Source organism: Helicoverpa armigera, chromosome 18, assembly GCF_030705265.1.
Source record: "Helicoverpa armigera isolate CAAS_96S chromosome 18, ASM3070526v1, whole genome shotgun sequence".
Taxonomy (NCBI): domain Eukaryota; kingdom Metazoa; phylum Arthropoda; class Insecta; order Lepidoptera; family Noctuidae; genus Helicoverpa; species Helicoverpa armigera.
In genome coordinates, this window is record NC_087137.1 from 9,401,869 (window position 1) to 9,429,151 (window position 27,283).

Here is a 27,283-nt window from a genome sequence, read left to right on the forward strand (position 1 = left end):
TATGAAAATAAAGCATAATATAATTTTTATTATGAAACTTCCAGTCAATAACACTGAACCATTCCATAAAACACAATGTGTCTTCGATTTCATACAAGATCCATTTATAACAATCTTGTCGCGCGGAATAATTGTGGGCTTTTTTATAAATTTTTACACAGCCTTTGACAATAAATTACTACATGTTACAAAACTGATCAGTGGAGCTAATATTATAACACGTGACACCAATGTATTTACAAAAACTTCTTTATATCGGGCAGTGGTGCGACCGTTGAAACTTACAAATGTTAAATTAAAACTCGATACAGCTAAAACACTAATAACAAAATAAAATCAACGTTAGGTTCAACCGAAAATTCTTATATAAAAACGTGAGTCATTTATATGGCAAATGCCTTATAGTAACGACGGTTTAAAAAGTCAAAAATTAACAACAGCTGTGTGATAAGTCGATCTCGCGAATGGGCATTTAGTGACGGTGGAATTTTTAGCGGGGAGGATTGGGTAACAGAAATGGCGATTGGCGAGATCGATACCGCACTAATTAGGCACTTGAATAACGATAGCTTTGAAGAGTCTTCCCGTGTACAGCGATAGTGTTTCTGTATGTCGAGTTGGTAGTTGCCTGCAGTGTTGCCGATGCCTTCCATCAAATAAAACAAAAGGGCGCGTCCACTGCCCGTGGGTGCGTTCGTTCAGTAAAAAAATATATAAAAGTGTGTGTGTGTGGGGCATCATTCCCACTCGGTGGTGGCGGGCGGCTTCGGCGTCAGGTCGTACAGCACGCGCGAGATGCCCGGCACCCCCAGCAGCTCCTTGCGCATCCTGTCTACCACCTGAGAAAAGAATATTATCTTATTAGATTACAGAACTCCTAATCAATACATATTACAAATGTGAAGTGAGTTTGTAAGTTTTCACAAAATAGTTGAACCAAGTTGGTTACTTGGCAACTTTGGTAACACAGATAGATGCTATCGTGCGTATGAACATAAGATATTTTTTCAGCTATTGGTAGTTAATCTATATTACTGAAAATTGGCATAAAAATAACCAAATGTAAATGTCGACAAATGACTTTGAACTTGGCGATGGGGTTAGTCAGAGTAAGTTTAGATGGAGATTATTGTCATCCACCTAGATAATATGTAAATAGTATTTAAGAATATAGTATTATATAGTACAGAAAATAGACAAGTGCTCTATTTTCACCAGCGATGGTTGCCAGTCTTATTGGCAGCCAGTGTTGGTTTTGTATAAACTTTAGTCTTAACTTAATTCTCTCTAAAATGCCAGTATACTCACATCTTGCGGCATAGCATCGGAGCCGGGCAGCGCGGCGACGCCGGTCATGAAGTCCTGCGTGAGGAAGGGGCGCAGCACCAGCGAGCGCTGGCACGACGCCGCGCGCACGGCCGCGTCGCGGTCGAAGTGGATCGGGATCATCACCACCGGCATCTGCGCTATGCGGGACGCGCAGCCGCTTGATACTAGGATCTGGAAAACACACAATTTTTGGATAATCTTTTCTCGAAGGTTCAATGCCTGTCTGGGCCTTTGGAATTGGTCAAAATCACCAGGTACTAGAGTTCACAGTCCCTGTACACAAAAGGAACACCACCATGTCTAGACACTGACATCATTTATTTGTTTTCTGAATTCTCATTAACGAAAGTGATAAATGTTAATAAACTCAAACTCAAAATCGTTTATTCAAATTAGGCTGATAAATCAGCACTTTTCGAACGTCAAAAACAAAAGATAGCCCCCAAATAAATAAATAACTTCAGGCATTGACTGCACGTCTATATTTGCTTGTTAGGTTTGAACTTGGATTTTATATTAAGACAAAGACAGTAAAGCAGGCTTCAGAGATAGCCTTAGGCCGACTATCTTAAAATAAATGGTAGATGAAAATTACCTGTGTGGCAAGGTCGTCTGCCTGGCGTAGAGTTGAGATGACTTGCTGTGTGAGGAACGTCGGCGTGATGTCTGTCACTTGCTCCTTGATTATACCTCCGAAAGCGTAGCAAACCCTGGAAAATATACATCCATTTATCAGCTACAATTTGGATTTGTAGTTGGAAATTCGATTAAAATATTATGATGCTGAAGAAAGTGTTTGCTTGCACTCGCTAATCCGAGGGCCTATTGGTCCGACTTGAAAAATTCAGAAGGGTACAGAATACTTTTTATTCGAATACGCGAAATAGTTCTCACAAGAGGCGCGTGAAACCGTTGGCAGAATCTAGTGATTTACATAAAGATAATAAATATTTGGAATAATTCCCCCCTTTTGATTGCATTTTAATACTTAAGGCTTTGGATGCCCCAAAATATTATATTGTCCAATTATTTACACATCCAAATTTGAAAACTTACCTGTTAACATTGTGGCAGACGCGCGGTATGAGCTTGGCGAGGTAGTGCATGTCCTTCCAGTCCGGCGGGTAGCGCTCCGTCGACAGCGCCACCGCGTAACTGTACGTTCGCCCGTCACCTGGTGGAGAAAAACACATTGTTGATACAGATATTTACTGAATATTAATACTGTATGTCTTACTTAGCCATTCTTAGGATAGTTTGCATAGGCGATCTGATGTCAGCTGTATGGTTCAGCTATTTTATAGTTAAATGGTGGTAAAGTTTATATTGTTTGTTTGTACTCAAAAACCGATTCAAAAAAAAAATTACTGTTGGTAACATATGCTATATTTTATCCCAGTAGTGGCAGTAGTTCCCACGGGACGTGGGCGAAACCGCGGGAAACGGCTAATAGGGTATATAAAAGATAGACACTTTCAATATGTGGAGTGCACAAATGATGGCTTCTCAAAGAGACGTGTTGTGAATTTGACGATCCAAAATATATCGGTTCTGTTATTTCAGGCTGTAATTGCTACATACCTTGCACCCCAACAGATCTGAGCGGCAGCAGCGTGGCGGCGACGGGCGACTTGGAGGAGATGCGCTTGAGCTCGGCCTGCTCGGCGGGCGTGCTGGCGTTGGCCACGCGGCCCAGCAGCGCGTGGGACTTCACGCACATCGATGCGTACTCCACCATTATCTTTACTATCACCTGAGGATAACAATATAGTAAAAATTAAGAAAGATATGGTATATCATGCCAGAAGGGGGACATTATCACTCAAACTTGAGCACCCCATACTCCTGCGACATGTCTTGCTATATGCACCTTAGCATACACGGTGACGTAACCAATATTAATTTAGTGACCAATTTTGGAAGCCAGTTAAAAAAATATCAACTTTTTATCACATAAGCGAAGAAAACACTTTTTGCCTTAAGAGATTATTATCCAATTGTGTTCTCCGCTGAATTTGATTAGACAGGAAGCCAACTAACATAAACAGGCTCTGCAGATTTTCGCACAGGGTCGCTGCAAAATATGCGAGGGCCATTTCCGGTGCTTGTGTCGCAATTATGCGACTTCTTTTATCTTGTTCTTTTTTATTTTACCATGTTTTATTTTGTGTATCTGCTTGTTCTGTTTTATGTGCTGTATGCGTCATAAAGCTGAACAGTTATAAGTGCTATTGTACCTGTGTCTCGGCGAAGTCCCGCTCGGCGTAGGGCTCGTCCTGGCACAGCACGCGCACGGCGAGGCCGGGCCCCGGGAACGGCTGCCGCTCCACCAGCGCCGCCGGCAGCCCCAGCTCCATGCCCAGGGCACGGACCTGGAGACGAAATAGGAATCAAATAATTGAACAACTCAACCAAATACAATATACAAGCAATCTGATGATGTTCTAGGTGAATTCAAATTAAAGTTTAAATTGAAAGAAAGTGTATTACACATTTATTTTGATACACTAGATGGGAAACGAATTTGAAATTACCACGTATGTATTTGGAACGCAAATGACATGTTCATTTGCGTTCGTCAAGCAACATGAATTTTAGTTTTAAATCAGAAATCTGTAATGAGCATGTCGAAGAATTGTGTTTCATTTTCTTAGTTGAGCACCAGTTAGTTCATACTCTATGGAAACTGCATGAAAACTTATGTACCAGAAGTATGACACACCTATGTCTTCCCAAGCATAAATATACATGAATCCACAAATCATGACCATAGTCATCATGTTTTGTAGTACCATATCCTATAATCACTTGTAAATAGGACCTTTGTGGGCTTACAACGCCTTTTATTCTATGGCCAAAATCAATACAAACCTCATCCTTATGAAAGTCCCTAAGCGGTTCAACAACGCGTCCCCTCTGACGCAACGCTCGCACCAGCTCGGTGTCATTGTGATGCGTCTTGATAGTCGCCGCGTTGTTGCTGCACAGAGACGACGCTGACTCGATCAGGTCCGGCCGGAGGGTACCCTGGCCTAGGAGGACTTGGTCTTCCCTGGAGAAAAGAGGTATGGAATATTAGGCCTATGCAAGATAGGAAAACAGGAACAAAGACAGATTTTGAGCACTAAAAATTTCATAGATAAGACAGAATGGCGATTGGTGCCGCCAATTGATCAAATTGTTGGTCGGTTTTCGTTATACATAGTTATATGGGGGCAACCTAACCCAAATAAGTTATGGAGTTATACGCAAAAGCTGCGGGTAAGTCAGCCGTATAGGGTCAAGGTAAGGTTAGGTTTGACACAGTTTGGTCAGTCTATAAAATGTCTTAAGTTTTCTTTCTTCTTTATTTATTTACTCTTTATTGCACACTTAACAATAAATATTAGAAGAATAAAGACAGTTTATGTGCAACGGCGAGCTTAACCCAGCTTTCTTTGGCTTTTAATCGCTGCTGTTGCCACATCATTGAAGGTCATTACAATCCGAGAAGGGTTGATAACCAGTCACAGAGATATGCAGTCACTCTAGCTAGGGGCCACACTGGTACTCAGCTGACCCTGACCCCAACATATTAAGTAAGATCCTACGTACTGCAGGTTAAGGTCATGCACGGCCTGCTCGGCGACGCGGATGAAGACGTCGCCGATGATCTTGCGCTTGTCCTCGGGCGCCGCCGCGTGGCACAGCAGCGGCGTGTGGCGGGACCGCCCGCCCGCCTCGCGGACCACCGTGCTGCCTTGTCGGAACTACAGAAAATACAGAAAAGAATAAAGTAAAAATAGTTATAGTGGTATTAGGTTGAAAATGATCAGGATTTAGGTATAAAATATACAAAAGACAGCTCCCAATTACAAGAAAAAGACATGCGAAAACATTGCAAGAGATAAGTCCCAATTACATAGACACACGAACTGTTATGAACATCATTAAAGAAGAGCGAAGTAGAATTGCATATTTACAATCTTGGAGAAAGGGGATTTTTTTTGTAGAATATAGTTGTAGCTACAACAATTTCATAGCTGTCTTTTATAGTCTTTTGAAAACCATGTGTCATGATGACAATCATGGTCCCTAAAAAGTATAAAGGGAAGCCAATGCCCACTTTGTCAAATCTGTATAATTTGCATCAAGAATATTATAGAGGAAAAATTGATAACATACCTGGTGAGCGGCATTAACAACGTGTAGACGAACGCCGAGCTCTCTGAGACATCGCTCCACTTTAGCACTCTCGTTTTTACGCATGAAACCTGCGTGGACAATGACTCTTTTAAGTTAAAATTTAAAATGGCTGGTTGGATTAATTTATATATTAAATGTCGGAGAAAAAATGTGAAATCATTGAGGTTTATTTCATGTAAACTATCTATTTAAATAAACTAATTAAAAGCTTGTGTTAGACCAATTTTCAAGTTTTAACTGCTAATACTTCAATTTTTATTCCATTTATGTAATAACCAACTTATTTACCAACAAGGAGTTTATGTTACATGATTTATTTATATTTAACTATTTGATCTTATTTTATAGAATAATATGAATAAAACTCACCATTGTCAATGTGTAAGGCGATGACTTGATCTTCGCGGAGCGCGTGTCTGAGTAACGCCGCGCATACCGTCGAGTCTACGCCGCCGCTTACTAACACCTGAGAAAATTGAAACAGAATAGTAATGTCTAACGATTAAAGGCACTATTATCGACAATATAAACGTCCACTTTTCTTAAAGCATTATTATTTACTTTGAAGATTGAACAAGATATTTCATAATAAACAGTTGGTTTAAGAAAACTGATGTTTATGTTGTCGGTGCAATTGGGCCTTCACTGTTATATTCACAGTGACGGCTACACAAAAATAAGCAGTTTAATGCTTCTGCTTGATAACGTGGTATGACGCATCACTTTTCAAACCCAAATAAGAGATACCTATATTTTCAAATCTTAAAGTATCTAAGGATTTTTTATTTCATATTTACTCAACAATTTATCCGAATGAAAGAAATTTTCATAATAATATAGGTACTCACGAGAACTTTATTATCTCCGACAGTTTCTCGTATGTAGTGTATGCAGGCCTCGCGACGCGAGCGCAGCGTGAAGGAGCGCGACAGGCCGGCGATGTCGAACAGGAAATTCGACAACATCTGCTTGCCTTTGGGGGTTAGGTCCACCTGGGAACAAAAATTGGTACCTTTAAACCTCAGTTATTGAACTAAACCTCAAATTAATTGAACGTAGGAGAGGATCAATCATGTAAAACATATCACTTTGATAACAAAGTACCATACCATAAGGTATAAACACAAAAAAAAAATAATGGGAACATCCGATCTAAGGATACACCTCTTTCTTTGGTCTGTATTTATATGAGTAACGTTGACATTTTTTCCCCACAATATCTATCACATTTTATAGGAAACATTCATGTATCATGTCTCAAATTGTATCCATCTGTCCAAGTTGCCTAGGTTTCGCTGCGCTTAGCAACACGCATGCCCACGCGCGGTGAGTACGGGTAGGGGCCCAATGCGAGTGCCAGCAGTCCAGCAGTGACGTACAGACGTACCTAGGCTGTGAACCCAGGGTGTAGCTCCTTTAGGCAACTGTCTAGTATACTGTACCTCGGGATGGAACTGCACGCCGTAGAGGCGCATCTGCTCGTTGTAGATGGCGGCGATGAGGTGGGGGTCTGTGTCTAGTATACTGTACCTCGGGATGGAACTGCACGCCGTAGAGGCGCATCTGCTCGTTGTAGATGGCGGCGATGAGGTGGGGGTCTGTGTCTAGTATACTGTACCTCGGGATGGAACTGCACGCCGTAGAGGCGCATCTGCTCGTTGTAGATGGCGGCGATGAGGTGGGGTCTGTGTCTAGTATACTGTACCTCGGGATGGAACTGCACGCCGTAGAGGCGCATCTGCTCGTTGTAGATGGCGGCGATGAGGTGGGGTCTGTGTCTAGTATACTGTACCTCGGGATGGAACTGCACGCCGTAGAGGCGCATCTGCTCGTTGTAGATGGCGGCGATGAGGTGGGGGTCTGTGTCTAGTATACTGTACCTCGGGATGGAACTGCACGCCGTAGAGGCGCATCTGCTCGTTGTAGATGGCGGCGATGAGGTGGGGGTCTGTGTCTAGTATACTGTACCTCGGGATGGAACTGCACGCCGTAGAGGCGCATCTGCTCGTTGTAGATGGCGGCGATGAGGTGGGGTCTGTGTCTAGTATACTGTACCTCGGGATGGAACTGCACGCCGTAGAGGCGCATCTGCTCGTTGTAGATGGCGGCGATGAGGTGGGGTCTGTGTCTAGTATACTGTACCTCGGGATGGAACTGCACGCCGTAGAGGCGCATCTGCTCGTTGTAGATGGCGGCGATGAGGTGGGGTCTGTGTCTAGTATACTGTACCTCGGGATGGAACTGCACGCCGTAGAGGCGCATCTGCTCGTTGTAGATGGCGGCGATGAGGTGGGGGTCTGTGTCTAGTATACTGTACCTCGGGATGGAACTGCACGCCGTAGAGGCGCATCTGCTCGTTGTAGATGGCGGCGATGAGGTGGGGTCTGTGTCTAGTATACTGTACCTCGGGATGGAACTGCACGCCGTAGAGGCGCATCTGCTCGTTGTAGATGGCGGCGATGAGGTGGGGTCTGTGTCTAGTATACTGTACCTCGGGATGGAACTGCACGCCGTAGAGGCGCATCTGCTCGTTGTAGATGGCGGCGATGAGGTGGGGTCTGTGTCTAGTATACTGTACCTCGGGATGGAACTGCACGCCGTAGAGGCGCATCTGCTCGTTGTAGATGGCGGCGATGAGGTGGGGGTCTGTGTCTAGTATACTGTACCTCGGGATGGAACTGCACGCCGTAGAGGCGCATCTGCTCGTTGTAGATGGCGGCGATGAGGTGGGGGTCTGTGTCTAGTATACTGTACCTCGGGATGGAACTGCACGCCGTAGAGGCGCATCTGCTCGTTGTAGATGGCGGCGATGAGGTGGTTGGAGGACTGGGCGCCGACGCGGAAGCGCTCGCCCACCTTCTGCACGCTGTCGCCGTGCGTCAGCAGCACTGGCTGCAGCTTCTCTAGGCGGCTGCAGGGGAGGAGAACGCAGATTAAATCATATGTAGTCATCATATGCTTAGCCTTTTCACAACTGTTAGGGTTAGCTTTAAGTATCACTGGATGCAGCACACCCAGACCCATGTTCGATTATTATACATAGCAAAAGTTTGGATATTCATTATTTCACGATGGCAGGTAAGCCATACTTGACCAGAGCGACCTGAGCGCTGATGAGCTTACTCATACATTTTCCAGGGTGTTATAATTATTTGTGAAAAAAAATATAAATTCGAAATGAATGTCTGTGGGACATATAAGATTGGGACCATGCATTTAGCTTTTGACGTTTCTTAAGAACCTGTGATAGTGGCAGCTCTATACATAATATGAAATCAACACCTTTGACTTTGTAGACCTCAAACATTTTCCTATGGTAACTCCAAATTTAACTCACTTGAACAGAGGGCATGTGGTCTCGACCTCGACCTCGTACTGTCCGTCCTCACGCGCCTCCTTGCGCAGCACCGACCCGCCGAACTCCTTGTTCAACATCTGCATGCCGTAGCATATTCCTGAACAATACAAAATTATTATAACACTAACTATACATTTTTTATACTTTTTAGCAAAGAAAAAAGGTACGTATATGAATCGGAATATAAAGTTGTGATCCACAATCAAATGTACAGCTTTGATATAGAGGTGTTTTAGTCTTGCTATAGGCGTTGCGGTTTTTAACCAGCTTCCTGAAAAGGAGGAGGCTCAAAATCCGGATGTTTATACCTTTTTTTTATGGGATTTTTGTATAAAACTTTGCTTACGAGTGGACATTTTTTATATACTATGTGTTGCGATTATGGATTTAAATTGAGCTTCCTGCCCAATTTTGACAAACTTAAAAATTCTGTTATTATGCACATGCAGCCATCTAAAAAAACTCTAGCAAAAAACAGAGTAATAAAAGGCGCGCCGAGCGAACACGAAGAGAGCATGTTCGCACGAAGCGGCTAAATATTTAATTGGAACCGGATTCGTGAACACGCACGTGCTAACAGTCAGAGTTGTAGACTGCGATAATATTAGGGTTCCGTAGCCAAAATGGCAAAAACGGAACCCTTATAGTTTCGTCATGTCCGTCTGTCCGTCTGTCACAGCCGATTTACTCGGAAACTATAAGTACTACAGTGATGAAATTTGATGGGAATATGTGTTGTATGAACCGCTACAAAAATATGACACTAAATAGTAAAAAAAAGAATTGGGGGTGGGGCCCCCCATACATGTAACTGAGGGATGAAATTTTTTTTTTCGATGTACATACCCGTGTGGGGTATCAATGGAAAGGTCTTTTAAAATGATATAAAGTTTTCTAAAAAACATTTTTCTTAAAGTGAACGGTTTTTGAGATATCAGCTCTCAAAGTCGTAAAAAGTATGTCCCCCCCCCTCTATTTTTATAACTACGGGGTATAAAATTCTAAAAAAAATAGAGGTGATGCATGCTAATTAACTCTTTCAACGATTTTTGGTTTGATCAAAGTATCTCTTATAGTTTTTGAGATAGGTTGATTTAACTGTAATTTACGGAACCCTTCGTGCACGAGTCCGACTCGCACTTGGCCGGTTTTTTAATTTGTTGTTTAATTAACTTTGAGCCAAATTATATAACTGTTGATCACGCCATTTTAGTCAACTAGTGAGGTTATTGATTTAGTTACTTTGTTTTTCAAGGTACCTAATCTATTTACATAATCTTATATATAAAAATGAATCGCAAAATGTGTTGGTAAGCGCATAACTCAACAACGCCTGGACCAATTTGGCTAATTCTTTTTTGTTGTGTTTGTTATTGTCAGGAGAAGGTTCTTATGAAAAAAAAAATAGGGTAAAGTAGAGAAGTCAGTTGACGGGAGCGAAGCCGCGGGCAAAAGCTACTTTTAAATAATATTTTGTACGATACAATCATTTGACTAAATACAAAATTATACAAGTTCTAAATCATCCTATTTGTAATGTCTCAGAACATTATTTCGAATGGTTATTTTGGCATTCACTATTATAATAAACATGTAGATGAAAATGGACAAAAACATACAGTAATGTCAATCATATTCTTAAGCTAAAAATAAAGAGATTCCGTGAAACCGCTGGCGGCAACCAGCATCATCATAAAGGATTTCAAATTCGCGGATGATTTACTGGTTCTAGCTTTCTATACTCTAATGGCCGTTCCGAATGGTATATCGTAATCGTAAAAATCGATCTGTTTATTTGCTAGAGATAGCATTTTGATATGGAAATTAGCAAAACAACGGATAGAATATTAGGAACGCTCGTTAAGCGATCCTCCTTTCCTTAGCTTACCTAGCACAGGCAAGCCGATCTTGAATATATCAGAGTCGTATCTCGGCGCGTCCTCGGCGTACACCGAGTTGGGTCCGCCGGAGATGACGATGGCGCGGTACCCGGCCTCCTTCAGGTGGTAGGCTGGCGTGTCCAGCGGCAGGATGTCCGACTCCACGCATAGCTCGCGGATGCGACGGTCTATTACCTGTGGAGTTAGTTTAGTATTTTAAGACGATATTGGAAGAAAGGTGCAAGGTAAGGTAGAAATTAATCTGAATCCTGATTTCTGATTATTAAAAAAAACGTTAGGTGATTCTGAATTCCATATGTAACAACGCTGCCTGTACTGCTTCGCGCTGAACGTGATACAACTGGAGATTTTGGGGAAATCACTTACGAAAATGCTCCAGTATTAAATTATTATCGCGATTCTTGCATCTAGTGTATTATTTAGTACATTAGCAAAGCGTAAAGTATTGGATTCATTTTAATAAAGTCTCTAAATAAAGGGCTGCGTGTTGAAGCAAAACTTTAGATATTAAGAATTTTGATACAACAATTTGATGTATGAGAATCATTTAAGTGTCTGTGTAAACATTTACGTATTTAACAAGGTATACATATATGTACGAGATTTATTAAATATCCTATAATCGGAGTTATTATATTGGACTCGAATTTAGCATACAGCGAACGATACTGAATAAGGCGAAACCAATAAAGTGTTTGCGTAAAAGACCTTCTAACTTCAACGAGAAATTGTTTTGTTAATTTTTCCTTAAATTTTCCTTTAAGATAAGGTCGTGTTTGCTTGTTGATTGTGAATATTCAATGAAAAACCTTTTACAGACATAAAATTGACACTTCATAAAATATAATTGAAAATAAATTATTTTTATTGTTCTCTATTTATAAATAAGTCAGAATAGACTTATTAAGGTCATTGATTAGATGAATTATTCACACCATTGTATTATAAAATTGAAATCATAGTTACTAACGACACAAATACATATCTTAATAATTTTATTTATAGAAGAAACTTAATATTTAATTATGCAATAGTTATGTAAACTCTAGTCTACACTGGGGACCGTTATCTCGTAGGACTGTTGTTATAAAACATGACTTTAGATATAATTGATTAGCTGACATTGACCTCAAGTTTCCTTTACGAAAGATGATAATTATATTCTGTAATAGATAATGAGTTAAAAGTAGAGTTTTATCCCTTATTAATTTCTAGATTTTTTTGACTAAGAGTCAATTGATCACTTGCTCCAAATTCAGGTAATCGAATGTCCTTTCACTATTGATCTGTGGTTTTGTAGCCAGATTTCGAAACATGTGGTTTCCTCGTCATTTGAGAATGTCGGGTCCTTAAATTTGATAATACCCGACTATATCAATTTTTTGTTATATATTTAAACCTGTTTCTACTTTATAATTAATGTTTTAATTACGTATAAAGTAAGAGGAAATGATTAGCATACGATAGAGACCGCGTGGCGTTGTGACGCGATAATTAATCATATTGTTTTAGGTAACACACGAGGCTGTTGTAAACTGTTCAAGAGCTGCATAAAACAAGAGAAAAACCTCTATAAACTTGTTAATATTGGACTCAGTTGTTAATATTGTCAAAAGCATGAGCTTGAAACTCTTGCTATTCTAGTTGTATAAAAAAAATCTTAGTAAGCCGATGTATTAGGCCAGCACTATGGAAATGGTGCATATCATGTTCCTCTCAATCATAATAAATAACCCTCACTGTACGCGAAGTTCCTCGGTGAGGTAGTCAGGAAAATTGGTCGGAGCCAATGAGGATGGAATATGGCGAAAAAACTTGGTTGAAGATAGCCGAAGTGCCCCACACTCCTTGTATTTGCCTAACCTCGGCCAAATACAGGAGTAGTATGGAGGCTGACACAGCATGATGCCAAATAAAGAATATCCTTTATCATTTTCACATACCTTTCCATATTGCGAGCCGGCATCCAATATGGCGACCTTGTCACGTCCGTGTGTGGCACCGTTGGTACTCCGGAACTGCCCATCTGCCGTGGCTGTGTGCATCTCGCCAACTCGCCAGCAGCACTGAGAGACAACAGAATATCTATGTTAATATAAAGAGTTTTGTTTCTACCAAAAAGGCCCCGAATCTAAAGAACCGATTAGATCAATTCTACCACTGTTGGGAAGATTTAACACCCCTGAGTAATATGGGCTAATGTCCAGGTAAAGGAAGAAGTTCCGCCGGGACGTGGGTGAAACCGCGGGAAATAGCTAGTCCCTACAGTATTCTGGTGGCCATAATATTCATTCAATTTCAATAGTATTAACAATAGTAATTTTCTCTTTGTTTCCCTCTTTTTATTACCTTAATTTAAAATTCATTAAGGTCAGTCAATTTATTACAAAGATTGAATGTCGGCCCGTTATTTTACTTAGATTATCCTAGGTTATCAGGTGGTATTGAAAAAAATCTGATTGTTATGATTGTAAAATCTTATTAGACTGCATACCAACACAATGACTAATGTAGATGCGAAATCCACTGGAATGGAGCGAAAATTACGACCAAGATCACGAGTTTGAACAGTCGACAAAATAAGCCATTCGTAAATCAATAAGGGCATTAAGACACATTCGTCAAACAAGTTATGTAGTCGTCAATTTCCCGCCTAAATAAGACGCGTTAGTCACGCAACCTATTGATTCAAAGTCGATAACCTGTTCACACATAAAATACGTACTATTTCATGAATGGAACTAACTTGTGTTTTCATTATGTAAACACAATTGTTTAAATATACAGTACAAATAAATTACATTATAGTAAAGAAGTACCTAGTTTTAATAAGGTCACAATTTTTCATAATAATTTACGTTCCTGTGCAAGGCCCTTTGTGGTAAAAATATCTGACAAAAGAAATTAAGAAAGGGTTTCTTTGACAAAGAAATACTTTTACTCTCTCTTTACAGGGAGGAAAACCTACATAAAGTCTTAGGTAGCAACCAAATAACTTTGAATAGAAACAGTCTATAAATATGCTTACTATTAGAAAATGAAAGTGTTTCATATCAGTGAGTAATTACAGATGAATGCAATTTGTTGATAAACCTTTTTGCTCAATTAACCATAGCCAATTGTGTTCATTGAAACAAATGGCATGTTTCATGGCAGTTCCATTTTAATTTTATTCATCTAAACCTAATTTCATCATGAATAAGAGAAGATACTGATTGCCAAAACGGCAAAAAAATTCAATGATGATAATGCCAAAAAAATATCAAAATGCACATACTTTTTACCTAGTTACCTTGAAGAAAAAGTTTGTAAAACCAAACATTGCAACACAAAAAACACAAGTCCACAGTATATCCACCAATATTTTTGAAATTCATTGTCACACTATACACTGCATTTTCAAAATAAGTCTATCATCAAATTATATTTTTATCACAGATATAGTGTAAAAAGGTGATATTAAATGAGATATAAAACCTTCACGGTGTGAAACTGTGTTGTAATTTCATTAGTGTATGTTGTCAATGGTTATTTATAGAAAGCATCCCACGTGAAGTGTGATATTGTGAATACAAACATTTGTGACGTTTCTGTCTATCTATAGGACATTTTGTGACGATATTTTGTTCAAAATCAAAAAATCAAAATCAAAAATCGTTTATTCAAACTTGGCTGCAAGACAGCACTTTTTGAACGTCAGGAATTAACAATAGACAGCCCCCAAAACGCCCACCCTTCACCACTTCCTATGTGTTTTTGCTGGGAAGAAGAAGTGGCGCAACAAACTCCCCAGCAACACATGTCTGTCTGTAGGTTAGAAGAACCTTAAAGAATGTTTGATATGTACATTTGTATACAATGTAATTTGTATTCCACAATAGAGGACAATATGCAATATTGACACAAAATTACAGTAAAAATTATTTATACACCACATGCTAGCTAGCACTCACCCTACATACCTTAACTAACTCAAGCATTTAATAAGTTTGATGAAAATAAAATTATAGCCTCCAATTATTTACACTTAATAGGATTTAAGGGAGTGCCCACCTACATGTGCTATTCTTTTGTAAACTAGTAAATTAGTAAATTAGACCGCTCAGCCAGAACATAAGCAAAAACATGTTGTATACATTGTTAATATGTTGTATACATGTTGTATACATTTCAATTTATATCCTACAACACACTTGATATACAAATAATGTATGTTTACATGCTATTTGTATACATCAGTTACAATCAAAATTATTTCATGTTATATTTCTTAGAAAGAAATTAAGAATAGTTAAGTAAACTTTGTATGCATATAAAAAGATTGAAAATAACTCAAAAAATCAATAGGTCTGACAGTGATGGATGGGCATTCATACCTGATTATGTAAAATAAGCAGTTAGGATATATATTAAAAGCTTATAAATATTTAAAAGTTCATTTATAGTACACAATTCTAATATCAATCAAGATAACTTAAGTTTTCAGTCATAAAAATTCTTATTGGAAAAAGATAACCGCCATAAACATTAACCATGATTTGTAGTTTTAAGATTTTAGCCATGTCATGAGAAAAAAAAAGAAAATACATACCAGAGAGTCAAAGATGTATGAGGCAGAAGGCAATAAACGTGAAACTAATAAATATTCCTAATGTAAGGTTAACATATAAGGTTATCATCACACACTTCTGATAAGAATTGACCATACAAAATTTAACTACCACTGATGTAATAAACAATGTGTATTGTTGCCCAAAACGCGCCACCAGCACAAAGACACGTTGCGTAAATTAATAAATAATTTTAAACAAAGAACACTATAATACTCACTTTCCTAAAAATGCAAAACATGGCAATTCTCTGCCATTGAATTCACACATTATATTTAGTAGGAGATGATCCACAATAGATTGATAACATAAAAGATAACGTTAAGATAAAAACTAAGATTTTTGTTGAAAAACGATTCTAGTACGACTCGCATACCGGGGACATCACGCATCCAGTCATACGTACTTACCGCCTATATTTCAAATGCTTGCTCAACCCAGTCCGCCAGTTATCTATACGATAATAACCGCATCTGATTAAATGTAAAACAATGCGTAATACGACGAAAATGTTAAGTGAAACCGGGCTTTGACATTAGGTTGTGGGTCATAACCGGAGGGACAGACTGAAGCAGCCATTTCTTTTCGTACAATTTACATTTGAATCAGACAAAGTTCTGTTTCATAGTTTTTCACACTTACCTAAAAGAAAATATTCGCTAATTCAGAAGAATATGTTCATGGAAAACACGTAAAAATGTGATTCTCCATTCAGCACTACGAATACAAAATTTTAGTACTGAAATGAGCTGTCAGGTGGCGCACGGTACATAACATTGTCAATGCATTCATGACTTTGATTTTATTTATAATTTTCAAAAAAATAATATTCTTCGCCACTAAAGACTCAAAACATAACAAGCTTAGTGAATTCAAGTTATTATTCCCTTTGTGAGTAGAATCTTCCTGAGGACTGTATAAATAAAAAAGAAAAAAATTTTAGATTTTCGATATTTTTGAACGCATAATTTATTTTGCTTGTCATCGCATAAAAGCGGTTCGTTTAACGCAGAAATTTAATGTTAAGTGAAGTTGAGTGAAGAAAATTGTGAATAAAAAATCACTCGCATGTTATGTGATAATTGCAAAAAAAAAACGAAAATCAACAGCATTTTTTATATTATTGGTATTGTTTTGTTGTTTATTAATAGTTATCTGTTAAATCATTAATTACTGGAGAAGTGGTACTGCGTGCAATGAACTATTTTTAAATTGCGTTCCTCACCACGCTATGTGCTACTGAAGACTGCACAACGATAAAGGCACGTTCATCAGAAAATGAACATGAAAGTGTGAATATATTTATGCGTGAAATGAATTATTGACAATACAAAAATTGATTTTGATGACGGACAGGCGTTCATCTGTGTGCTGATTTTTACAAAAGATTACATTTTATAAAACAAATATCTCAAAATGCCTGACCATTTAGGAGATGATATGCGTAAACTTAAGGATGCGACAGAAGAGCCGGAAAAAGAAATCAAATGTGAGTACATAGCGATATGACACGATTCATTCATGACTACTCTTTATCCAATGGAATACTGTTGTTGTCCTATTTTCATGAAAAAATAACAATATTTTCTTTATTTCAGCACTCGACGAAGGTGATATCGCACTTCTAAAGTCATACGTAAGTAAAATATCCAATACCTTCAATCCTGAGAAAGGATGTTGATGACTGGCATTTTTTGGATACCATAACTTTTCTTCTTACTTTTTTATGTAGGGCCAAGGACAATACACGAAAATCATCAAGGAGGTTGAGGATGGCATACAGACTGTGATGAAGAGAGTGAATGAGTTGACTGGAATCAAGGAGTCAGATACAGGGTTGGCACCTCCAGCCCTATGGGATCTGGCTGCTGACAAGCAAACCTTACAGAATGAACAGCCCTTACAGGTAATTTTCACAAACATAACCATAGACACAGATCATGTCCAAACGATAACATTATAAAGTTTGTTTTTGTTGTTACTAGACAAGGACTATAAAAAAGCAAAAATTCATGGTTTATGAACAATCTAGATAGGTCAGTTCTTCTTGTTCACTTTTCAAACAGTTTCTGACTATGATGATATCACCCAAAGTTGTTTTATTTAACAAAGACAACATAAGACCCAGTTGCCCCATATAACTATATCAATACCTAAACTATCACCAACCATATAATTACTGACCATTGGTCAATCTGCAATTTGACAACTGAAAGTGGTTAGGCTATTCATCCATCCATCACTGCCCTTGGGTTGTCCGTCTTGGATGTAGGCCTCCTCCAAATCTTTCAATTTCTGCCTACTTCTACTGGTTGCTGTAGTTATAGTTAAATGGTGCAACTCACAGTTAATTTGCAATATCCTCACAGGTGGCGAGATGCACAAAAATCATCAATGCTGATTCGAATGACCCTAAATACATAATCAATGTGAAGCAGTTTGCCAAGTTTGTGGTGGACTTGGCCGATTCTGTAGCGCCTACAGATATTGAAGAAGGCATGAGGGTTGGGTAAGCATCTATTTTATTTCTGCTATCTCTTAGGCGAAAAATTTGGTCATACAATTTTAATGTGACAATAAAAAAAATGTTTACCTGTTGTATGGTGCCAGTGCATCCACTCAAGATGTAATTGATTTTCTATTGTTCTCTAATTAGTGGAATACAAGCAGTTAATTTTCTTTAACACTTCTTTTACTGGCCTATTTACCACTTTTACATCAGTTTAATAAGTGACTATCCAAAGAACGGTGGCTTTTCTTAAATCATCATTACTGCACACAGTATTTGGAGAGAAAGAGGTTGTATACCTTTTCATGTGTAAAACTTGTTTTATTTTAGCTTGAATAATAGCAAATTAGCTCTTGCATAAAAAAAATATATTTAGTTGATATTATGTTGCTTTATCATGAAGGCTGTCTAGTTGAGTATCAAAGAGTTGCTAATGCTTTAGACTAGTGCTGGCTGATTATAAGAAATTAAAGCTTTTAGTGTAAATAGTAACTACTTTTAGTATTTTTTGTAATACACACTATGGCAAAACTATCTGTAGAAATAGTTTCATAATGTATTTATGTAGTTTTTCGTAAGTAATTCAAAACAATAATAGACATGACATTATTAATACTTTTTAAAAACTGAAATTCAACCGCGTCCAGTGGGAACTACTGTCCGTATTGGGATAAAATATACACTATGTTTCTTGGGATGAAGCTTTCCAACAGTGAAAGAATTTTTCGATTCGGTTCAGTTTAAAATTATTTTAGACAATAGTAATGAGTACAGATTATTCTGACAAAATCTGTAGATATTTTTGCCACAGTAGAAGTTATAAAGGAGAGAATTTCAGAGGTGGTTGATATAAGTATTAGCAACTTCTTTTGACCTCTCCAAGAGAATACCAGTTCATTGCAAGAAGTCTTTTATGGTTAAGCAACATATCAGATTATTACTTTGAACTACAATTATTTTAATAGTAGAATTAGTACCTTTTCAAATATGCTTAGACAAATATATAGTAGTTATTTTTTTAAAGATTGAAGGATGAGTAGCACAATTCAACTATAACGATAACCTGACCATAACTAGCCATATACTTGCTGCCCATTGGTGAAATCGGCGATTTGAGAGCTCGAAAATGTCGAAATGCTTCAGTTAATGTTAAATAGTGCACTCACTGTTATTTTGTTGTTAATAGTTTTATTAGTAGCCTTTTTTGGCTGCGGTGGTAAATCATATTCATAACATTTTATTCAAATACAATTTTATTCGCCTTTGCATTTTGACTACTAATTTCTTTATTCTACTTAAAAAATATTTACTAAAACTGTGTAGGTTCTACCCCAAAAATACAAAACGAAAAAAATCAACCTCAATTATATCTCCTAATTCTAAATTCAAAATATCTTTACACCAGTGTGGACCGTAACAAGTACCAGATCCACATTCCCTTGCCTCCGAAGATCGACCCCACAGTCACCATGATGCAGGTTGAAGAGAAACCCGATGTGACATACAGTGATGTGGGAGGATGCAAGGAGCAGATTGAGAAGCTTAGGGAAGTTGTGGAGACTCCGCTGTTGCATGTAAGTTTTTAGTATAAAAATTATGCTAAAGTCTGTGGGCCTTACTACAAAAACTTTAAACCCGGTTTTACACTTGTCTAATAAAATTTTGGCTGCAAAATGAACCATATGTCAACGTCATAATTTGAAATTTTTTTAGACAAGGCATAAACTGACGTTTAAAAGTTTTTGTGGTAAGACGGTGTATGTCTTACATATATTGTGAATCAATTCTTAAATCTTGTTATAGAGCTAAATATTTTATTCATTTTTATGTGCACTGTCAATGCTGGCAGTGCTCAGATTATAAAGAACGCGTATCCGGCTGGTATTAGGTTGAGTAAGAAGCCAGACCTTTAAAATAAATTGCTATCAAACCATTGAGAGAACTATCGTCAGAATGTTTAGCCTGCAATGTGCAAGGGCACTACAATTAACAATTGTTATTCTGGGACCATATTTATTCTTCATTTTTATTTACTTCTTTGATTTGCAAAAAAACAATTCTTACCCTCTTTACCTTATCTTACAGCCCGAGAAATTCGTGAAGCTCGGTATCGAGCCGCCTAAAGGAGTGTTGCTATTCGGCCCCCCCGGTACCGGCAAGACGCTGTGCGCGAGAGCCGTCGCCAACAGAACTGATGCCTGTTTCATTAGAGTTATTGGTGAGTTACTCTATCTCTTGTTCTCCTTCTTAGCGACTAGATTGCAATGTAGTTTAAAATTTTTAGGCCCAATATTCGCTACACCTACGGCATTGTCAGTTGCCGCATAATTAAACACTTCTCCAAAAATATGTCCAGATAGATTAAGGTGACTTCTAAAGGTGTCTACACACCAAAGCCGCTGATGCCGGCGGCACAGCCCGGCGGCCCAACCCGCCGGCCGTATTTTGTACAATCATGCCGCCGGCTTTCATAGAGTATTTGACAATTACTAGAACACCACATGCCGCGGCAGTCGTGCCGCCGGGCTGTGCCGCCGGGTCAGCGGCTTTGGTGTGTAGACCCCTTAATAAACTAGAAATTTCCTAGCGGTTTCAATCGCGTCCCGACGGATTTCTTCGGAAAGTAAAATATGTATTTTTTTAGGTCCTACCTAATTTTATCTATTTATTTATTTAATAGTTTTTGTACACATAAAAACACAAACAAGAATAAATAATAGAAACAATTGTACAAGGGCACAGCTTATCTCTAATGAAATTTCTTCCAGCAGGCCCGTTATGGGAGAGTTAGAATAGAATAGATAGGTACAGATAGACAGTGTAAAATGAAAGAAGATTTTAATAGAATTTCATTTAATTGGTTTAGATAATTTAACATGTAAACTCGACATATAGACTGATAAATACTTTCCCATATATAATATTAGTAAGGATATGATTTTTACATTTTTAAGTAACTAAAATGGAGAGTTAAGAAAGAAGCCTGTCCATAAGTTTAGACAGATTTCTGATACGCCTCTCCTATATTAAACTCTGCAATGAACAACATTGTCAATTTAAGTTTTTTGACGAAGCTACATGTTGCAGGACAAAAAAATTTACTCATTTATTTTTAGGAACTTCTTTATAAAACGTAACCCATAGCTTTTCTTGACTCGTTATTTTACACTGAAAGATCGGTCCATTAGTTCTTGGTTTTAACACACTATAGAAACATTTTCACTTTATAATATTTTATATTACATAGTTTAGATATAGTTTTTACAATTTGCCTGTTCAGTGGTGAAGAGTGCATTTTAGAGGCTGTCTTTTGTACATTTCGACGTTCCAAAATGGCTGTTTTGCAGCCAAGTTTGAATAAACCATTTTTTATTTTTGAAGCTTAACATCTCACATATGTTACCAGGTTCGGAGCTAGTACAGAAGTACGTAGGCGAGGGTGCTCGTATGGTGCGCGAACTGTTCGAGATGGCGCGCAGCAAGAAGGCCTGTCTCATCTTCTTTGATGAAATCGACGCCATCGGTGGTGCCAGGTAATTATCTTTTTGTAGGATATGAAATGGAAATAAAATTCGTTATATTATAGAGCCAGACATAAGGCATATATTCGCAACTGTCGTAAAATATGTATAAAAAAGATATATAGATAGCTGTGAATATGGATATAAGTTAGTTTGGTGATTCTTGCCAAGCTAATTTTCGTATAAACTTTATGATTTATTTAGCTAAAAAAACGTGAAATCTTATATGTATATACATTTACATAGGTACATTAATTTCTTTTGATTTTCATTTTTTTGTGGAATTTTATACTTTTGAATATATGACGGAGAGTTAAGAAAGAAGCCTGTCCAGAAGTTTAGACAGATTTCTGATACGCCTCTCCTATATAAAAATCTGCGATTAATAATTTCGTCAATTTCTTTAAGTTTTTTGACGAAACTACATGTTGCAGGACAGATCTTATCTAATTATTTATTCAAGCAACATTTATACATATAATCTGATTGTCTAAAGAGTCTTGAATTTATCAATCAAATTGTCGGTGCCACTCGTTTCATGACGGCACTGCTTCCCACAACCAGATAAAAAGTAGCCTATATGTTTTCTGAATTTTAAGCTATATAACTGCAAAGTTTCATCAAATTCCATCCAGTCCTTTGCGTGTGAAGAAGTACCACCCATACACTCATACACTCATTCGTATAATGTTTTGCTATCAGGTTTGACGACGGCGCCGGCGGTGACAATGAAGTCCAGAGAACTATGTTGGAGCTGATCAACCAGCTCGATGGTTTCGACCCTCGTGGTAACATCAAGGTAAGCTATACTTGGATAGATCTCAAAATTCTGGTTATTTTAAAGTGCTATTGTTCTATTTTAAAGTTATTTTAAATTTTAAAGTTATATTTGTATATTACATAAATTGTGCTTTATTGCAGTATGAGGACCTCTTATAATTCATAGATTAAGATACCCACTAATCTTTTCCGTCCGATTACAAAAACGATCGCCGTCGAAAAACCGTAACATATTAGTCGAAATTTGCAAACCTTATATTTACCTTTTTTACCCAGGTCCTGATGGCAACCAACAGACCAGACACCCTAGACCCCGCTCTCATGCGTCCCGGCCGTCTCGACCGTAAGGTGGAGTTCGGTCTGCCCGACCTCGAGGGTCGAGCCCACATCTTCCGCATCCACGCGAGGTCCATGAGTGTGGAGAGAGACATACGGTTCGACCTGCTGGCTAGATTGTGCCCTAATTCTACGGGAGCTGAAATTAGGTACGTTAAAAACTGGATTTTGTTGAAAAAAAAAGGTATAGTTTGCAAGAAAATTTATGGTGAAAATAGTTCTTAAGGTATACAAGCTGTTGATTTGCATCCGTGCCATAGTCAAGGACGTTAATATGCTAATGATTCTCGACCCAAATCAACGAAAAAATGGGTAGGTAATTTTTTCATGTTTTTTTCTTATTTACGTATATCCGTCAGTGTAACCCAGCCGTACTTTAATTCGGCGCGTGTGTTACTAGCCTTACTACCGCGCTGCGCACTCACACAAACGCAAACGATACATGCACAAAGCATACGCAACGATCGTTCAATAAAAATCGTAGATCATCCAGCCTACCCAAATTCACCCAATCACAGTGCGAGTACTCCCACACACTCGCCTCGCCGCTCCCCGCGTGCCCTTGAAGCCGGAACAAACAAGCGCCGACGGCAAGCAGTGTGTTTGATGTCGCCGCCGCTGCTGCGTACGTGCGCTTTGAATTCCGCGACTTGTAGGTACAAAGTGCGAGATGACGGAAAACTACACGAACACGAGTTGGTGGCGATGGTCCGCCTGTATGCCATCAGTGACAACAGTGTACTAACAGCCATTCATCCTCCGAGCCTTTTCCCAATCATGCTGGGGTCGGCTTCCAGTCTAACCGGATTCAGCTGAGTACCAGTGCTTTACAAGAAGCGACTGCCTATCTGACCTCCTCAACCCAGTTACCCGGGCAACCCGATACCCCTTGGTTAGACTGGTGTCAGACTTACTGGCTTCTGACTACCCGTTACGACTGCCAAGGATGTGCAATGACAGCCGTACATACCTATGTTCCGGGAAATGTTTACCGACCGGGAACCCTCATCACGGAGGGTCATGCTGGTCATGTGACAGACTTATGTGCTAGGACCGTTAACTTAGTGCTTTCGACACATTAAAAACGAATGTGATAGTGATTATGTTAGCTGAAGGACAACCAGCTACTTCGTCGTGCTCGATTGTGCCAAGAGTGTGAAGGTGACAGCTTTGAACAGTACCTCCGGGTAACTAAACTAGGTAATTTATTTATTTGTACATTTTGTAAATACGTAGTCAGCTTAATCAATTTTATTAGTGTAAATAAGTTGATTTCTTAACCACGCCAATAATACCTACGAGCCGAAAGAATCACCTCGTGCCTACACTTAACTAACACATCTTTCACCAATTTCATCGAAAAGTAAAAACAAAATTACTACGAAATCTTTACGCTGAATGTTAAAGCAAACCGAAAATGTTATCAATCAGCTGTTAACAGGTCAGTGAACTTTCTTTAGCGCACTAGTATTACGTCATTAATAAGATTTCCGTGTTCCAAGGTCCTAAGACCGTTAAGAAGGAAGCAAAATTTCTAATTATTAACCAATTTAATTCAAAAATAAAAACTAAATCACTGCGAAAACTTTATGCTGAAAGATAAAGCAAAACGAACATTTTATCAATCAGCTGTTAAGAGCGTGTACGTCAATCGCGCGCCATTTGGCCTAAAATGGTACTTTTCAAACCACTGTTTCTCAGTAACTACTTATCCTATAACTATGTTATTTTTTAATAACGCAAGGTAATTTCACTGTCTATATAGTTAATTGAACATAAATTTCAATTTGTGTAGTTTAAATACTTAAAACCCCTAAAACGTAACAGATGTTTTATAAAAACCCCGTTCAGCGTCTATTTCGAAGCTTAAATTCATGTGAAAACAGTGGCAAATCTAATCATATTTATTTTTTTACTCATAGACGAAATCCCCATGCCTATAGTTAATTGAAAACATTTTTTGATTTAGGTCTCTATCTTTCAGAAAAAAATATTTTAACAATGTGAAAAATTGTGAAGTTCAAATGCTTTTTTTACCTATTTATCTTACTTAATTTAATATAACAATTATTTACTATAGTAATATAACTCTTTCTTTAAAACATAAACTTTATATTATAATTTAATCTCTCGTTTTTATTTTTTTATAAATTATTTAAAAACTACTATAAAACGCTGCACGCGAGTCAACTCAGACCAGACCGCCGCAAGGCTTCACAGAGAGAGGACGTATCGCTCCGTCACATCGCGTAGGGTGAATAACCTCTGCCGTGGATACCGAGAATAGAGTACATTTCAAGCGCGACCAACAAATCTTGATACATTACTATTTTATTTAAAGCTCAATTTTGAAGCATATTTTTTTTATCGATTGAGTTGAAATTTTGTTTGAATGTTCAGTTTTAATGACAATGTATGATTCTATATCCAATATGGCGGTATACCCAAGATGGAGAAAAAAATGTTTTTAATGCATTCCTACGATATGGGTATCAAATGAAAGGGCTTGCTATGAATAACTCGAAAAAAATGTGTCGCGAGTCTAAATCCAATATGGCGGACACCTTTGGCTAGAAATCACTTATTGCAGATGTCTGTTACCAATCGAGCTATAATTTTTTTTTTTTCATTTTGGATGTACCCAAATTTTGACTTTTGATCTCGAATAACTTTTGAAGCATATAGGATAGATAACTTAAAACTTTATTTGCAATGGTAAACCCAAGCTCTTCACCAATATTTGGCTTTCCAGCAATTGTTGTTATTTGACCACAATTTTTCGGTCTGGATGGACTGGACCATTCATATAAACAATCAATTTTTCAAATCGGTCCAGGCGTCTTTGAGAAATCGAGAACAATCCAATTGAGAACAATCACAAAACAATCTAATTGAAACCTCCTCCTTTCTTTTTTTGAAATCAGTTAAAATACAGAAACTCTTAACATTGTCATTAATCATCAGTCGACAAAACCAAGTCCTCAAAAGAAAGTCCTCAAAACCAAGGTTTTCATAGGTGCCCGATTTTTTTGCAAAAGAGTGTAAGTATTAACGACTTATTTTCATGCTTTTATATTTTAGACATCCATAGACTTACACTATTTTCCCGCTATTAACTATTTACTAAATAATATATTTTTTGTTCTACCAATTTCACTCGAAAGGATCAAAATGGTTTGTGTGACTATACGTGAAGTATGATAGGCACGCACACAGCCGCGACGCTAGTCTGCGCGGTTTTTTGCGTTGAATTACCTAAAGTTGACTTCGCGCGCCGAGCGTACACGCTCTTAACATGTTAGTGAACTTTCTTTCGCGCACTAGTATTGCTTATTACTGTAGTTAATAAGATATCTGTGTTAAATTTATGCTCAAAAATTAGTACCTAAGTAAAGTAAAACGAAGTTAATGACAATAATGAAGGTGATTTTCGAAACTTTAGGTAAAATGATTGCTATCGCGTATCACTCGGTCTCGCTCGCTCGCGCGCTCGCGCTGTCATGTCGTAGATAAGACACTCACACATCGACACTCACGCACACACGTAGACATTAGTTTTCTCTGTCTACGCACACATAGTTGCCATCACGCACACACTGTGGCCGCGGGGGAATTCTGTTACGATTTGTGTTTAACCGTGGGCTAAATTCTGAAATACCATGAAATTACAACATCAAAAAAAGCAGCGCATATTAGCTTTTTCCCACCTACCGTAATTCAAATCGATTATTTACGTATTTAATTTTAACCTCCTTGACTATGGCACGGATGCAAATCAACAGCTTGTATAATAGTGTCAAAGACCGGTTGGTTAGGTTTTTTTAGAAAAATAAGTATGTTTTACTAGAAGATGAATGGTAAAAATAGGTCGAAAGATGTGGTGTCATCGGTATAAACTGTTGGAAATAAATAGAATGTTACGCAAAAGGTCTTTATGACCATAAAATGGTCAAATACAAAATGGAAGTCATTTTGAAACTACTGAACTGTTACGAATCCTGCATTAAAATCAATGACGAGCACCTAACGCACCTTCGATAAATAAAATATATAAAAGCCTTAACAATAGCTACATACATATTTATAGAACCATGTATCATAGGGATGATACCCATGCAACAAAGTGTGTGCTAAGTATGAATGTAGAATGTAGATGGATGGACCTAAGAAAAGATGGATGGATTGCCTGAAAGATGACATGAATACGAAGGAAGTGAGTCAGTGTCAGTATGACGCGTGACAGGGGGAAATGGATGAGAATGACGTTGCGCCGACCCCAAGTAAAATTGGGAACAGGACAGGAGAAAGAAGTATCACCATTCTTACTATCCCTTTCTTATTTCTCAGGTCCGTATGCACCGAAGCGGGTATGTTTGCTATCCGCGCTCGCCGCAAGGTAGCCACCGAGAAGGATTTCCTGGAAGCCGTCAACAAAGTCATCAAGTCTTACGCCAAGTTCTCAGCCACGCCGCGTTATATGACTTACAACTAAATTCAAGCCTTATTGCTAACTGTTTGGGTACATTTTGCATTGTAAACATCGTCACTTTTATGCTATTTTGTTAGGACTGGTCTTTACAATGAAAGTGTACGTCAAATTTTAGGGGATTCTAACTTTGTGAATGAAAAGTCTGAATATGGTTTTTGTATTTCGGATGTATGTGCATAGTTCTGTCCCTCAATAACTACTTAGATATTGTATTTGAATAATTTCTAATAAAGTTTATTTTAAAATGTGTGGTTGTTTGTTTTTA

The 27,283-nt window shown here is 38.1% G+C and overlaps 2 protein-coding genes across 6 annotated transcripts; one reads left to right on the forward strand and one right to left on the reverse strand.

The window, feature by feature from the left end:
* Positions 1-2: 2 nt before the first annotated feature.
* Positions 3-16,181, reverse strand: LOC110380073 (GMP synthase [glutamine-hydrolyzing]). Of its 5 annotated transcripts, none has more exons than XM_049847983.2 (16): positions 16,026-16,181; positions 12,717-12,839; positions 10,761-10,947; positions 8,852-8,969; positions 8,269-8,425; positions 6,363-6,506; positions 5,884-5,980; positions 5,494-5,582; positions 4,924-5,078; positions 4,201-4,381; positions 3,567-3,701; positions 2,911-3,082; positions 2,386-2,503; positions 1,925-2,039; positions 1,309-1,500; positions 3-839 (listed from the first exon to the last, which is right to left on the reverse strand). In XM_049847983.2, exons 2-16 carry the CDS (start codon positions 12,816-12,818, stop codon positions 738-740), a joined length of 2,064 nt encoding a protein of 687 aa, XP_049703940.1. In that variant the 5' UTR covers positions 12,819-12,839; positions 16,026-16,181; the 3' UTR covers positions 3-737. The 5 variants fall into 5 exon arrangements, with proteins under 5 accessions (XP_049703940.1, XP_049703961.1, XP_049703929.1 ...); XM_049848004.2 differs by lacking the exon at positions 16,026-16,181 and adding an exon at positions 15,794-15,910; XM_049847972.2 differs by lacking the exon at positions 16,026-16,181 and adding an exon at positions 15,604-15,746.
* Positions 16,182-16,688: 507 nt separating this feature from the next.
* LOC110380075 (26S proteasome regulatory subunit 7) lies at positions 16,689-27,265 on the forward strand. The gene is made up of 10 exons (XM_064039057.1): positions 16,689-16,872; positions 16,982-17,019; positions 17,116-17,289; positions 17,753-17,892; positions 19,298-19,466; positions 19,978-20,110; positions 21,299-21,425; positions 22,116-22,212; positions 22,470-22,678; positions 26,877-27,265. Exons 1-10 carry the CDS (start codon positions 16,800-16,802, stop codon positions 27,019-27,021), a joined length of 1,305 nt encoding a protein of 434 aa, XP_063895127.1. The 5' UTR covers positions 16,689-16,799; the 3' UTR covers positions 27,022-27,265.
* The last annotated feature ends 18 nt before the right edge of the window (positions 27,266-27,283 follow it).